The sequence below is a fragment of the Ptychodera flava genome, chromosome 13, assembly GCF_041260155.1.
Source record: "Ptychodera flava strain L36383 chromosome 13, AS_Pfla_20210202, whole genome shotgun sequence".
Lineage (NCBI taxonomy): Eukaryota > Metazoa > Hemichordata > Enteropneusta > Ptychoderidae > Ptychodera > Ptychodera flava.
The window spans coordinates 39,236,212-39,252,169 of NC_091940.1; the positions used below are offsets into that span (position 1 = coordinate 39,236,212).

At 37.7% G+C, this 15,958-nt stretch overlaps 1 protein-coding gene across 1 annotated transcript; it reads right to left on the reverse strand.

Moving 5' to 3' along the window:
* Positions 1 to 10,797: 10,797 nt before the first annotated feature.
* On the reverse strand, positions 10,798 to 13,438 carry LOC139148600 (uncharacterized). The gene is made up of 2 exons (XM_070720085.1): positions 12,424 to 13,438; positions 10,798 to 12,019 (listed from the first exon to the last, which is right to left on the reverse strand). Exons 1-2 carry the CDS (start codon positions 13,436 to 13,438, stop codon positions 11,883 to 11,885), a joined length of 1,152 nt encoding a protein of 383 aa, XP_070576186.1. The 3' UTR covers positions 10,798 to 11,882.
* Positions 13,439 to 15,958: the final 2,520 nt, after the last annotated feature.

Below are 15,958 nucleotides of genomic sequence, written 5' to 3' on the forward strand. Positions count from 1 at the left end.
AGACAGTGGCTAAAGAAAGTCCGGCGAGTCGGAGGTAGGCCTAATAGGGCCTAAAATGTTAAAAACTGTCAAGATACTAAGTTATGTTCTGTACCTTTCAAAGGTCTGCAAAATCGCCGATATAAACCGATAAATATGGGCAATTTCGGGACTGCACCTCAGCCTAGAACGACTTCTGCGCTATCGTTTCTTGGCACGCTGAGAAATAGCTGATATTTACCCTATAAATATCGGCAATTCCGAGACTCTAATATCGATACTAGACGACCATACTAGATTTCCTTGCACTGTGTCTCGGCACGCCGAGTCTTCAAAATCACCAATATTAACCCGATAAATATAGGCGATTTCGGACTTTAACTCTGATACTAGACGATACTTTGTCAAATCGTGGGTAAATATCCAATGTATATCGGAGATTTAACCACCTAAGGGAGCATTCGTTTTTACGGGGAGGGGGTCGGTGGAATTTGAGGGACAAATGAAAATGTAAGCTACCCCCTCCAAATCAAATTTCTAAAATTTAACCCCCCCTCAATTCATCAATTGTAAAATGTGACCCCTCAAAAATCATCAGATTTGATTCATTAAACCTTCGCACCCTATGGCCCTGGCCAGGCTCTTCAAAAGTGTTTGCAAGAAAAAGAGCTACCCACCCCTTGAATTTTCATGCACAAAAAACAGCGACCATCCCCCAGATGTCACAGTCCGTATCAATAATATCTTAATTGAATTATAATTTCCCATTTGACCTTTGACCTTTCAAAGAATCCTTTTTGAACTTTACAAATAATCACTTGTTTAAATTGTCATATTGGTTTTTCAGATCTGCTCCTTTAAATATAATATTCTCGTCACGTACATTTATATCAATTGTCAAACTTTTTTAAAACACTGATTTTAATAGCTAGTTTTGTAAAATTGTAAAAAATATATTCAAAGTTTCCCCACATACCACAATTTAAAGAGAATCAACCTTTTTCGTGACGTTCCAAAATCAAATTTCTTGCACACACATGAACTTGTAATCGCCCTAGTCTAATCAAGAACGTTAATGTCAATAATCAAGAGTCTGTGAAAAGTCAGATTTAGCTAGTTTTGTATTTAAAGGAAATTATTCATAGCTTCTCATAGACTACTCATAGATTTTGTATGAAGGACCAAGTAACATTTCTGTGAAATTCAAAAGTCAAATTTTTTCCATAACCATGCCAGGAAATGCCAAGACGATTTGACCGGTTGACCTCGCTGTTAATTTTATGCAGGAAATTACAATAACGATGCTTGGTCGAATGACGTAGTGCCTTGAGGGCCGGATCGCCAGTGGTATAGGGGGAGGAGTACCTTCCCGATGGTGATAAGTGGTGCGGATTACCGTCGCCTAGGTGACTGGCGTATATGCGTGCCAAAAGACACCGTCCCCGTCTCGGGGCTCTTGGAGCGGGACCGTTTTCTCTGGTTTCCGTCAATGTTTTCCACCATGGACAAATGGTAACAACACTGAACAAAAACCTACATTATCTGCTTGTCAACCCAGTTTGTGTCAGTGCCGCCGGTCACGCGCACCACCCAAAAGTTTGACCGTCACTTAATATCGAACAGTATTCAAAGAAACGGTCCTACTAATTACTGCCGTCCCTGCCCGTCATTCTTCTAGCACTGCCCGTCACGAAATTGGCCTTTTCAATACAGTAATAGGTCGATATCTTAATATTCCACAACATTTACTTGTGATATAAACTTATAAAATCATAGTCCAGGGCCCCCAAAACCGCCGATCGATTTACGACCCGATAGTTATGCCGCTGACGCTGATATTCACCGGTGGTTGCCTGTGTGTGCGTACATGGACAGTCTGCATAGCCCTTGAATGTGGTCTCGGTTTTGATCAAACTTACAATTGAGGAGTATATATCAAAACTGATAAATGATTTATGTTTTCAAATGGATTCGCAAAAAGTTTCGCCCCGGTGTTCATTTTTGGCCCTGGAATTCCATCTACCCACCCTTTGCAGAGTAGTAAGCTTATGGGGCAAGTAAACATGGATGCGCCGGTGCGATTCAACGATCAACCTGTATATCGGATCGAAAGTCAACAATTTTACGGCTCGGACTATGATTTTACAAGTTTATATAAAAAGTATAAGGCGCAGGGTATTATATATTGACTGATTACTGTAGCTATGATGGGCTACATTCAGGACGGGCAGCTACGGGCAGTAATTAGTAGGCAAAACAGGTGGTTTTCACCGTGGACAGAACTCGGTGCAATGATACTGAAGATTAATAGTAAGCCTGTCACCTTGAAGGTAATGCTGTAGGTGAAACAAGGACTTCAAACGCACGATGGTACAAAAAACACCACAAGTGAAACGTACACATAGAAATACACGCGTTCCTACGTTGTGCCCACCCGGGCCACGCGATTAAAATATGACTGATGCTGCTGGATAGTGTTAATTGGGTCGGTAAACAGTCAATTAATAGTTTAATTCACTACCTGGGTGATTGGCAGGTCCAACGACGCATATGCAAAGCAGGCCAAAAGACAAAAGACCCAAGCTGGCCAGGGGTCACCATGAATACGTAATGACGCTTCACTACGCAGAAACTGCGTAGTCAAGCCCTTCTTAACCGGTCAAATCCTCTTGGCATTTTCCCTCATGCTCCATACAAACCTTTGTAAAATTTGACCCCCTTCCAATCATTGATTGCAAAATTTGACCCCCCTTAAAAACGGTTTCGTAAAAGTCAACCCCCCCTGATTTCCACCGACCCCCCTCCCTGTAAAAAACGAATGCTCCCTAACAGATCTGACCACCCGACTACCTCTGTCAGACTATTAGTTCAAAAATAGCATCCATGGCCGGTAGTTAAGAATCCTGCATGTTTTACATTTAAATTATTAAATTATTCAAGCAAGAAATACATTTTTACATTTAAAGCAATTTTTCATTAAATGTCCACACGAAACTTCATACACATAATTACTAGCAGGACTTCGTTGAAAGGATCGATCGGATATCATCGGGAGTTTCCGGGAGGGCCTTGCACGAAATACATTCTTTACATGTAGGCTTTAAAAAAATTTACTTGACGATCGGGACTTGGACAGAGAACCGATCGGACATCATCGGGAGTTTTGGCTGGTCTTCCACGAAGTACATTATTTACAGCGATAGACGATACTCATAACTGGATTGTCCATATCGCGGGTAAATATCCAATATAAGCTTATATCGAAGATTTCATCATTTTACAGATCCGAGCAAGCACGACTTCCTCAGTTCGACCCCAACTTCGAAAAACGGACGATACTACAGATTTTTCAAATCGCGGTAAATACTTTCCGATATATATCGAGGATTTCGCAACCTTAAAGATCTGGCCAAGCTCGCACGAAAACCAGCCTTGCAAACAAATGAACATCGCGATGTAACAGTCTGTAATTAACATTATTTCTAACAACCACTCGGCTATTTACTATCGACGATGAACATTTTCTATCCTGTAAATATTTTTCTTTTTGCTCATCAGATTTGTTACATATTTCATAATTTTCTCTGGTTGCACTCCTCGATGAACGTCGACTTTAGAAGTTCGATATCGCGATGCTCTTTTGTTCATGTTGTTTGCAGGGCTGGTTTTCGCCCGAGTGCTCATGGGTTGAATCAGATTACAACCATTTTCAGTAATAGATAGCGAAGCCACTGCAGTGAACTGCGATAAAACTGCTCACACTAATTACGAACGCTTCCCCCGCATATAGGCCTAGAGAGAAAATTGGGCTCTGCGTAAATTTACAAGCGCAGCTAAGCACATCATGTACCTAAGCGAGGTGGGTGTGCTCGAAAAAGTAGATCAACGCAAGTTTTGGATTCAAAATCGGCTGTTTCGGCGGAGAAACTGCGGGCCGTATTTCCGAGGTGCTACCAACGATTTTGTCTATGGCAGTCAGCCGGGCTATGGTGGGAGGCCGTATAAAGCCGTAACATACAGCCATGCAGAGCTAGCTTACCCGTCGTCCTGACATTTGTTTAGCAGTGCTGTTTCGTTTATGAGTGTTTTCTTTCGCTGTTTTCGCATTCTGGTAGCTAGCAAGCATATAAAAACTGGAAACTAACACCGACCGCACAACAACTCCGTGGATACGTACAGCTACCCTGTATCCCGCACACGAGTACGCAGGTGCTGCCAATGAAAGCCGGTCAACAGCTGCGAGCGGCCGCCCGTGCTGGGTGATCTCATTACCGTGCTCGAGCTTGAATGGTACATTTTATAACTAGCGAAATTTTAGTTTTTTTAAAATCTTGATTGTCGTAATGTGACGTTCATAAAATAATTTGTATATATATGAAATCTTTAACAATTTGAAAAAATGAAAGATTAAAGTTGGTGCTGTAGCAAAGCCTTTTTAGCAACATGATTGCCATGTATTCTGCCCCGTTTCCATCAAATTAACGATAGAGGGCGCTGTGGGTCAAACTCTGGGTCAAACCAGGGTCAAACTCATATGCAAAAAGGGTACCTTATCGAATATTAAATTTGTATAGGCCAAAAGGAATAAAAGCAATGTGCCCAATGATATAGTTGGCACGTTGGTCACGCTAAAAAGACGTTTTGACTTACTTGATTTAAAGACTGGTGCCGTTGTATTGATATATATAAAAAGAAGGATGTCGTGCATCTGCCTTCTGTTTTTTTCACTGTGAACGTTTGAGGACTGGGGCATTGTCAAATCAAAAATGTCAAAACAAGTGTTTTAGAATATGATATATCAAGAATCACGACATCAGAAGGAGTGGACGTAATTTGTCACGGATTCTAGTGAATAAATTTCCGTTGGAACTCGATATATCAATTTCTCCATAATAATGATAAGTAGAATGATGGAGATTTTTCACTCATTTTGTAAATTTTCCATGACTGTGGGAATTTATGTTACTATTTTTTCACACCGTTGTAAATTAGTGTCTCTACTTTTATACATTGTGTTACAAAACATGTCTTCCAAAGCGTCTTTACTGTTCAGTAGCTTAATTTTGTTTTTATTTTACTTGACAGTATTGGATGGATTTAATTCTGGATTACTGATTGTCGACTGTTGATTTTGAAAACATATGGATGTGACTTTCATTTCCAACTACAGTTAAATCTCGTTTTTCTAGGAATAGAATCTGTTAGCCTAAAATCGTTCGAAGAAAAAACAACAATATCCCGCAATGTATTGAAGATGGCAGAAATAGAGGTATTTAAAACGCACACTGTAACGGAACAAAGTAATACGTCAAAGAATGTATGGAGCTTTAACCTTAAAAGTTAGTGTAGTCTGTCCAGGTCGCGATGACATTATCCTTTTGTTGGAGCACTGGAATAGAAAGTACTAACATTATCATATTTCGCTAACTAAACATGGATAATTCACATTTGTCATATTTAAAGTTCCATTAGCTGTATCTTCTGGCGATTTTTCCGTTAGTTTTGATTGAAATGATCACTGGCTCATGTTGAATAGCCTGTCAAATAACAGAGAATCGCATATTATTCGGAAACATTACGTGCCCTACAACTAAATAACATGTGATTTTACAACGAAAATTTCAATTTTTGTCCGGACAGAAAATACAAACTGTTGACACGCGAATTGCAACGTAGGCATTCTTCTGCACCTGCGCGAGTTATTTACAGCAATTTCAAAATAAATATTCATTACTTATGCCCGGTACTTACGTCGTAGTCCATTGTCCGAGCACGTTGCGTAGCCAGATGTCTGGCAATCCACGACGTAATGTTGTTTTGATCCGACAATAAACGTGAACTTGTAAATCTGGCGTGATCGCGGCGTCACCATATCTGCGTTCTCCCCACCAGCACGCTGAGCACGCCAGACGTCAACAAACGAGCTCGGAAGGGCAATACGTTTGAACAAAAATTAGCAGTTTTATGTGGCTGTAACATCACTAATCATGTTTGTTTCTTCGTAAAACAACATTTTGCAACAAATATGAGCCTCCAACTTGGAATTTTCCGAGGTAAAAAATGGTCAAAAGTTACAAATAATGGCCCTTTAATAGTCCTTAGGAATGTTTTATAAAAAGTTGTTTTTTCTTTCCATAATGGTGTTTGTGTCGACGTCCATTAGAAAGTAGAATTTTAAAAATCACCAACAGTCGAAATTGACCCCCTCCCCCCCCCCCATGAAAATTGGCAGATTTGCATGACTTGCTGTACATTGGAAGAGCGAAATAGAAATTACACGTCCAGTAGTCTAATGAAGTTGCATTTTGGAAAGTGTAAAACCCCATCGATCGAATGACTGACGCCTCACTTAGTCAAATGCTTCGAGTTATTTATTACCATCAAGTCTCAAATGTTGGCATGCTTTCTTCTTTTATTGAATATAACACTGCAAGGTTTTCTATGTCTCTTTGCCGTACAAATAAAATTCAAACTGAATAAAGAAAAATGTTGCTCCATCACTTTTACCGAAAAGGCAAGAAGATTAATATCCATCATCAAATTATATTAGAGTTCCAATCACGCGTTTGCGTCTGTTGCTGACGTGGGTGTCATACTTAGTATTAAGTAGCTCCATGGACGTTTTTGAGCATACTGATGCACACGTGTTTAATCCTATTAGGTTAAACTGGGAAATTTAGATTGACCGAATGAATTTCAAAAGCATGCAAATTTGATTATCACCGGTACAAATTTGCCTGAAGCTATACATAAGCACCAAAAGCCAACTTTGAAAACATCATAAAGTGGTCCAGAGAAGACCGACGGTTTACAGAGTGTCAAGCGATGATTCTATAAGTTTGTGAAGGGCTGTGTCGGTGCATGATATTCATTTAAGATAGTTGTCATTCATGTTCACATACATAACCAGTTTATATCTGGATTGACTTGACCAAAGTTGACGAAACCTTACATGTACATTGAAGAAATATGATAAAATATTAATGAAAGTTGTTTAGCATTTGTACACCAGCAAGTTATTAATTTGCATAATTACCTAACTTCCCAATTAGGAATATAAGACTGGAAGGACTCTAAAAATGTTTATGAAACTTGCTATGTGTGTTGATGAGACATTATGTCGTATAAGTGTATATATTTTGCATTTTCATGTCAGCTAACTTATAATTTGGATATCTAATGAGCTTTCACAGTTTGGCAGATAGGGCCTATAGCTTGAAGGACTTTACCAGAGGCAATTACTATTGAAATTTTTAATTTTTTCCAGATCCCCCATGCCCTCAAAACAATTTCAAGTCTCCCTCTATATGATCGAAACTTTTCAAGTCCCCCAAAAATTTCATACAGCCACATATTTATTAGCGATGTACTACAGAAAAAATAAATATGTATTTTGCAGCATTGCTTATCAGCAGTTTGTAGTCATACATGTATTCCTGTGCAGAAAATCAGGCATGGTGACTCCATCTTGTTTATTTAAAATGTTATTATGATAATATGCCAGAATTCAAAAATCCCTGATGACTGGTCTTCCACGTGTTGCTGATCTTGTGTACAAGTATGTTTCACTGTCGAGAATCCTATGGCCCAAACTCTTCTTCAACTACATCACAGGGTCAGAGCTATCACTGTCACTGCCGATATGCAGTGACAGTGACACTGCCGCTAGGTATTTTGACAGTATTTTTGTTCAGTTTATGCAACTTTGTGTTGTTCTACTTCCTACAGCATGTTGAACTGTACAGAATAAATCTTGCCAACACAGCGTGCATTCATTCGTATCATTGACTAATGACCTTCGGTGTGGATGCTAATTCAATTATCATCCAATATTTATATAATACAGGCTTTCGATGAACTGAATATTGTGTGTTTCACCACCCTGAAGGGAGACAGCAAGACACTGTTTAATACATTGCACAGAAATATTGGAAAAATTATCAACAGTTGCAGCTTCTGCCCTGTTAAGAGGTCAACTTGTTTTTTTTTAAATTCCATGGCATTCATATATTTTTATTTTTTCGAGATAAATTTAATGGAATGCAACAAAATTGAACTAGATTTTGTTTAATTATTACTAACATTAGAACCATTGGATGACAGGAAAATGTTATTCACTTTTCATTGAATTACCTACCTAACCTTAGTTAGAGTTACCGTGCAGATAGCTTTTACATAAAGAAGAAAAGTAATGAAATATCAACATTTCCTATCAGAAGAAGGGGTCATCAAATTTAGGAGTCATCAGACATTTTTGAGTGGATGGAGTCCTATTATTTTGATTGGGATTCAAGAAGAAGTTGGCACAAAACCCCTGCTATAATAACTGAATGCTCCCTAGCATGCATTATTATTCTAATTTTGATATTTGTTGAGTAAGGACTGGCTATTATATATATAAAAGGATGAATTTTAAATTTGTTATGTAAACCCTGAGATGCTTTATCCCTCTTGTCCATGCTTATAATGAGTCAGTCAGGCCAAAATATGCAGCAGGAAATCAGATCACAGTGCTGTATAGTGTGACATAGATGTCACCTCTTTTCGCTGTTGTCTTCTAGAGTACTTTGTTTTAGGAAAGCATTCTTTCGTTATGTGGTTGAACACACCCATAGGACAAAATTTACAGCTGGCTTTAAGTAGGGGTACTAACTTGTTTGGTTTTGGTGTAAGTATGTAGAATATGTTCAGACATGTACATTTGTGAGTTCCTTAACATATGACATGCAATTCTGATCAAGACTCAAGTGGTTTTGAGAATCTACTAAATCACAGTGACATAGCAGTCGACCTTTGGAGTATTTATTTTATTTATTTATTTATTTATTTATTTATACACTTTTATTGAGCGGCCGAATTACTTTACAGTAATTTTCATCGGGGCTCTTTCGGGGAAAAAAACTACATATCACATGCGTACAAGAGACGGAACTACAGGGAAACATTCCTTCTTATGTAGTCTTTCAAGTTACGTTTGAAAGTATAAAGAGTAGTATTCTGTCTAATATCTGTAGGTAAAGCATTCCATACTTTAGATCCTCGAAAATGAAGCCTACGCTGACCAGATTTCGAAATACACCTTGGTACATGACAGTCCTGGCGATATGCAGACCGCGTATTATGGTCATGAACATTGCAGTTGAGAGTAAATAAGCTTGATAAATATTGTGGACAGACACCATTCATACATTTAAACATTAAAAGTGCAGTAAAGTAAAAAATACGCTGTCTAATTGACATAACATTCAGAGATGAAAATAAATCCTGTGATGGAAAGTCAAAGGGGAGTTCAAAAAGTATACGTAATGCTCGTTTCTGAAGAATGAAAACTTTATCAATATTTTTTTCGGTTGTATTACCCCAAACAATACAGCAATAGTCAAGAGCGCTCTGGAACAATCCAAAATATAGCACCATACGATACTCATAGGGGATATATGATCGTAATCTACGTAATAGACCTCTTACACAAAGTATCGATATGAACATCCCATGATAAAGTTTCATCTAGTGTCACACCTAAAATTTTCCCAGATTGAACTTGGGGAATCAAAATGTCAGAAATATATAACGACAACTGGTTATCAGTCCCATTTATAAGATTCAACCTGTAAGGGGTTGTAATTAAAAGAGACTTTGTTTTACTTATGTTTATACGCATACGATTCGCCATCATCCAATTTGAGATGGGACGAATATCCATTAACCTCGCCAATACATTTACCCCTTGTAAGTAGTGTTTGATCATCAGCGTACATATGCAAGGAAGAGGAGTCAACAGATAACGAAAGATCATTAATAAAAAGCATAAATAATAAAGGTCCCAAAATAGAACCTTGTGGGACTCCTGCAGTTACACGACGTTTGGTTGATAAACTACCCATATATTCGACAATTTGATAACGATTTGACAGATAAGATCTAAACCAGTTCATTACACCATCTGATAATCCATATACTGATAATTTTGCTAACAAAATGTCATGATCCATGAGGTCAAACGCCTTTGAAAGATCCAGCAAAAGTACACTGTTCAAATAACCATTCTCAACATTATGCAATATTTCGTCAGTCAAACGAATTAAAGCTGTCTGACATGAATAATTCTTACGAAAGCCAGACTGAGTATCAAGAAGTAGATTAGAAGCAGACAAGTAATCAAACGTGGCATTATATACATGTCTTTCAAGGATTTTTGAGAGAGCTGGTAGTATTGAAATTGGTCGATAATTTGACATATCAAAACATCACCAGAACCTTTGTAAATGGGAACGACTCGAGCAGATTTGAAAACATTTGGAAAGATAAAACTTCGAAGACTGACATTGAAAATGCGAGTAAGAGTATCAGTGATTACAGGAGGAGCAAATTTTAAAAGTTTACAATTCACATTATCGATTCCTGTAGATTTTGCTTGTAACAAAGACTTGTATACAAAATCATTCTCAATTAAAGGTAAACAGAAAGTATTTCTCTGGCCGGTATTTACAAACCTCTGTAAGATCTCAAAATCCATTGTACCTCCAGAATTACCAGTGTTTTGAGAAATTGCCAAGAAGTGTCTATTAAATTCATTGGCAATATCTGAATAATTCCTTAAACAAGCCCCATTAGAAATAAACACAGGGTCTTTATGATTATTACCATTGACCACGTTGTTATACATACGCCAGATAGTGGTCGCATTTGTATTACCATCTATGAGAGTGTTTTTGAAAAACTGCCTTTTGGCCTCTATGGTAAGGTGCACAACTTTGTTACGAAGGGTTTTGTAAAAGTTCCATAGATCGGGAGAAGAGCAGGACTTGGCATTTTTAAGTGACAAATCACGTTCCTTCATAACATCTAAAATCTCATTTGTAAGCCATTCGGGCTGCCTATAACGTTTAACCCTGCGGTCAATGATGGGACAGTTCAAATCACAAATCGTATTGAAAATTGAAACCCATGTATCAAATAAAATATGAACATTATCAATATCATTAAGTAAATGCCAAGGAGCATTGCACAAATCATTCAAAAATTTTTCTTCACTGAAATGTTTGAAAGACCGATATTTGATATTTATATGACCACTTGGAGCTTTGATATGCGAGTTCAACTTACGGTAAGTTACAACAGGATAGTGATCTGAAAGACCTATCTCGATCACGTTTGTATTTGTGAAGTTTTCATGATTGGTTACATAAATATGGTCAAGACATGACTGAGAAATTGGTCGAGTAATACTCTCCACAAGCTGTACCATATTTAAAGTTAACATTGATTGAAACAAATGATGATTTTTAGAAGACTCTGACAGAAGGTCAATATTGAAGTCACCACATATGACCATTTCTTTGCACAGGAAAGATCCCTGTTCGATATTCTGTAGTATTGCTAAGTCGATTTCATGACAAGAGGCAGGTGGGCGGTAAACAGTGGCAATAAGAACACTTCTACTTCTTGGGGGTGTTATTTCAAGCCACATTACTTCAAGATCAATGGATTCTAAGTCAGTGCGCCTCTTATATAAAATGTGTGATTTAATGTAAACGACAATACCGCCACCAAATCTGTTGAACCTATCCTTTCGCTCTAAATTATAACCATTGATAGCATATTCACAATCAGAGTGATTTGACGTCAAGAAACTTTCCACAACACACAATACATCAACAGAAAAAAGTAAAACGTTACGATTGTTGTTTAACAAGTGTCTTATCTGGTCAATTTTATTTGTTAAGTGCTGAATGTTCCATATGCAGATTGATAAAGCGTTGTGATGGTTGGTTTTGCGACGAACATGTCGATCGGCATGGTCTTCTTTGCCGGAAACCTAGTCATGGCGTTGATACATTTTGCAATTCTTCTGTTTATGTCCGGTTTGCCCACAGTTCCAACACTCTATAGAAGTTCCATGCCTACAGACTCGCTGTATATGGCCTTCCTCTCCACACAAGTAACATCTCACTTGAGGATTGGTGAAGTGTCGCGAATTCCTGTAGTTGACAAATTGACGAGAACTCCAGGAGCCAGCCTGGCCTTGTTCCATGGGACGCTGAGAACGAGTAAAGTTACGATTAATTTGATAATTAGCTTGTCTCCGAAATGGTGAAAATCTTCCATCACGATCACTGTGATATCTTCTTTTAAAATTGTTACGATTAAAATTCTGGATGGGTCGGTTTCCTAGTCGGACTCTCCGTTTTGTCATAAAGAGAGATGTCAGATTGGCATTTTCAAGGAGGAGATCAGCACCGTTATAAGACAGGTGGATACCGTCACGCAGATACAATGTTGACACGATTGTGTTGTTGCGAAATCGGAAAGATAGGTCGTTGTCAACGAAACAACATCTTTCCCGTTCGCACAGATTAGCTAAATGCATGTTGACTTCTTCAACAATTGATTGGACGTCAACGTCATCGCATCTTGGGCATACACTTAGAACAGTGACTTTACCTTCGGATATTTGTTTGGCTTCTTTCAAGAGTAGTTTATAATCAGCAAGAATAGATTCAGGCGACCTTTTCTGACTACAGTCATTGGTGCCAACTTCAAGGATGATTTCGCTTGGATGTGCTTGACCAGTATAGTTTTCACGAAGATGTACCCGGAGCTGCTCAATAGTGATGCCTGGTTGACAGATAACTTTCGAATCACGGGTTTTGGCACTTACGTCACGTATAATTGAGTCGCCGACAAATAAGGTGTGAATTGATGAAGACAATGCCGATTCAGTGACGTTGTTTCGAGGAACTTGTGGAAACCCATTGGTAGGCGTGTTAATGGGATATTGATTATCAAAGTTATTCAACTCCTTTGTCTTCTCCGTAGAAATTGATGCATGTTCGTTTCGTAGGTGTTTACATCTGTCTTGGAGAGATCTGCATTCTTCTTGAAGTGCGGCATTTTTACTTTCAAGATCTTTATTTATGGCTGTATTCTCTCTCAGCTGTTCGGTCAACTGGTTATTGACAGTTTGCATATTACTTAGATCAGATCTCAGCGCAGCTAATTCGGAGGCGATCTTGTTGTTTTCTTTACGGAGTTCACTTAAATTGTCATTTAATTTTTCCACTGAGGACAATAAAGTACGGCAGGAAGGACATGGCCAGAAAAAGCGGTTTGCTTCCTCTTCATTTATGTTCAGACAGTCAATATGAAACCAAGTCAGACACAGACTACAACGAATCATATTTCCTTTCTCAGATCTATCGTATTTACAGTTCAGCATACAGTAGGTTTCACTGCTTGGAATAGTGACATTCTTTGTTGAGATTTTTTGCTTTTTAGTTTTCTTTTTCTTTTTCACTTTCTTCTTTTCTTGCGATGATACCAATGGTGGGGTGTGTAAATCATCAGATGTACTGCTAAGTTCGGCCTGACTGTGATCAGCGGTAGGCGAAGTTAGCTTGGACGAGAAATAATTAAGTATTAAGTAACATAAAGTTATTTTGCAACAATCTTGGTCCATCTAGATCACATACAAAGACAGAGCAATTCTGGAGAATAGGACTGCAATATCTTCAAGTTGGTATTATTAAATAAGTGAGGACAATTACCTAGACTAGCCAAGGCTTTCCAGCTTTTAATATTTTGTTTCTAGTCAAGACTTTCCTGGAAGAATAAATGCAAAACAGTCACTATTGGGAAGAAAGTTGTACTTTGTCACACAGATAAACTTTAACATGAAAATCCCATTTAAGGTTCCAAGACAAGAAATTGACCTTTTTGTATCTAACAATTCTCTAGTGGTTAATAAGCTCAAAACCAACGTAAATTATACATTTTCTAAAAGCCTAGATATAGGGGAACATTTTGGTAACCACAGTGTCACCATTGTTTACATAACTATCACTTGACATGTAATTTGCATACCTTTCAAAAATCAGTTTTCCCTATGTTTTGTTTCAATACTTCAAAATATCTGACTCAAACTTTCTGGAATGCAAGCTGTCACAACGCTCTTCCAAAGGATGTCTCAGATTTTTTATATCTTGCTTAGTGTTCTTGGAGCACAATTTTTAAGAAATCAACTAGTGTTAAATTCACCGCTCTGGAAGTATTTCTGGCACAAAAATTGTTTTAGAAGGTTTAAAAAAATTATGAGACACACTTTGGAAGATCCTAAAGACAGCTTGCACTCACACAAATTTCAGCCTTATATCTCAAATCATTGAAACAAAACAAAGGGAAAACCGATTTTTGAAAGGTTGTGCAAATTCCTGTCACGTGATAGTTATGTAAACAATGGTGACAATATGGTCACCGAAATATTCCTCTATATCTAGGCTTTCCGAAAATATATAATTTACGGGGGTTCTGAGCTTATTAATCACTAGAGAATTGTTAGCTTAAAAAGATCAATTTCTTGTCTTGGAACCTTAATAGGACAAATTCCGCCTTCAACCATTAGAGTGCCAATGAAGACAGAAGTATATATATATTATATCTTCTGCAGTGTAGAGTTCGAAAACATTGCTTTATAAGTGTTTTTACATTGCATAAGAAAAGTGTGTGCAAATAGGCACACAATGACATATTTATAAAAAGCATAAAGAATACGGCTAAGTCTTTGTATTTTCTAGATTTTTGGTACAGAAAAATATTCTTGTCATTGCATCTCGAAATCTAACACAGTAGACACCACATGGTAATTCAACCTCCGTAAACAAATGCACCTGACCATTAGATTTTTTAGGAATAGGTGGACGTCCATTGCAAAGAGTCTACTCTGCAACTTACCTTGGTATTTCTGTCGACCGGATTTTTACTGGCAGTCTCATATTAAGGTAATATGCACCTCGAAAGTGAAAGACTTAAACTTTTCCTCTAACTTTCCTCAAGGAATCTTTCAATCATTCTCTTTCAAAATCAAGAATAAAAATAGGGGGTCACCGTGCAAATTTTGGTACTGGAGAAACAAATAACCCAAGATTTACCGATATTAGAAATTCAAAATGGCCGCCATCCCTGTGTTAACTCTATGGCGAAAAATAAAAATTTTTGAATTTCAAAAAACTAAGCCCGTGAAAAGTTTTCTTTCATCGAGAGCTTTAAAATGAACCCCCACATGTGGTATATCAGAAGAGAACTGCAAAAGTTTAAGAGTCAGAATGTATGTCCCCAAGGTGCGTTCTACCTTAAGGTAGTATACGCCTAGAAAGTCTTAAACTTTTGCTCAAACTTTCCTTAAGGAATCTTTCAACCATACTCTTCCAAAATCAAGAATAAAAATCGGGGATCACCGTGCAAATTTTAATCCTAGAGAAACAAATAACATAATACCGATATTTAAAATTCAAAATTGCCGCCATCCCTGTATTAAGTCTTTGCAGAAAAATAAAATTTTCGAATTTCGAAAAACCAAAATAGTCCGTCCGCCTAATTAGTTTCTCTTATTTTCATGCTTCAAGCACACCTTTATTAAAAATCTTGGTATTTTAGACATTTTTGAATTACGTAAATTGCATACTTGCATGTTTATTTTTTATTTGTTACACCGCTGTTTTGCCCACGAAGTAACTCAGTAGTTGGACTCGATACCCCACGATTATCCAACCCGCTTTTCCAAGCGGGCCAGTTTTTATGTACCTATAGTAAAATTGGCACAAAGTAAAGATGGCGTACATATGCAGCTACTCTCCAATGGAATTCGCTCCCTCGCAATATCAATGGTATTTCTAACAGAAATGTTTTTTAAAAGCTTACCTTCTAGACGATTTAGGCAGCATTCACGATGGTGGGGGGGGGGGGGCTGGAGGAATTCAGGGGGATTCGAAAAATCTTGGGGTAGTAGAGGAGGACTTGAAAGTTTTGGTCTGCTTAAAAGGGGCGGACCTGAAAATATTTTGTTTGCCTTTTAATTTTTTCACTTTGCTATTCCAAGATTTGTTAGATGGTTATATGAAAAATAAATAACATTTATGTCATCTGTCACCCAATAGTTCTAATGTTAGTAAATTAAACAAACACTAGAACCATTTTTATCACA

Bases quoted from the DNA above. Each gene is read 5' to 3' on its own strand.
- LOC139148600 (XM_070720085.1), bottom strand. From the start codon at position 13,438: ATGGACCAAGATTGTTGCAAAATAACTTTATGTTACTTAATACTTAAT. The intron at 12,020-12,423 runs GTAAAGTCACTG...ACTCGTTCTCAG, and splicing joins AGCCAAACAAATATCCGAAG to CGTCCCATGGAACAAGGCCA.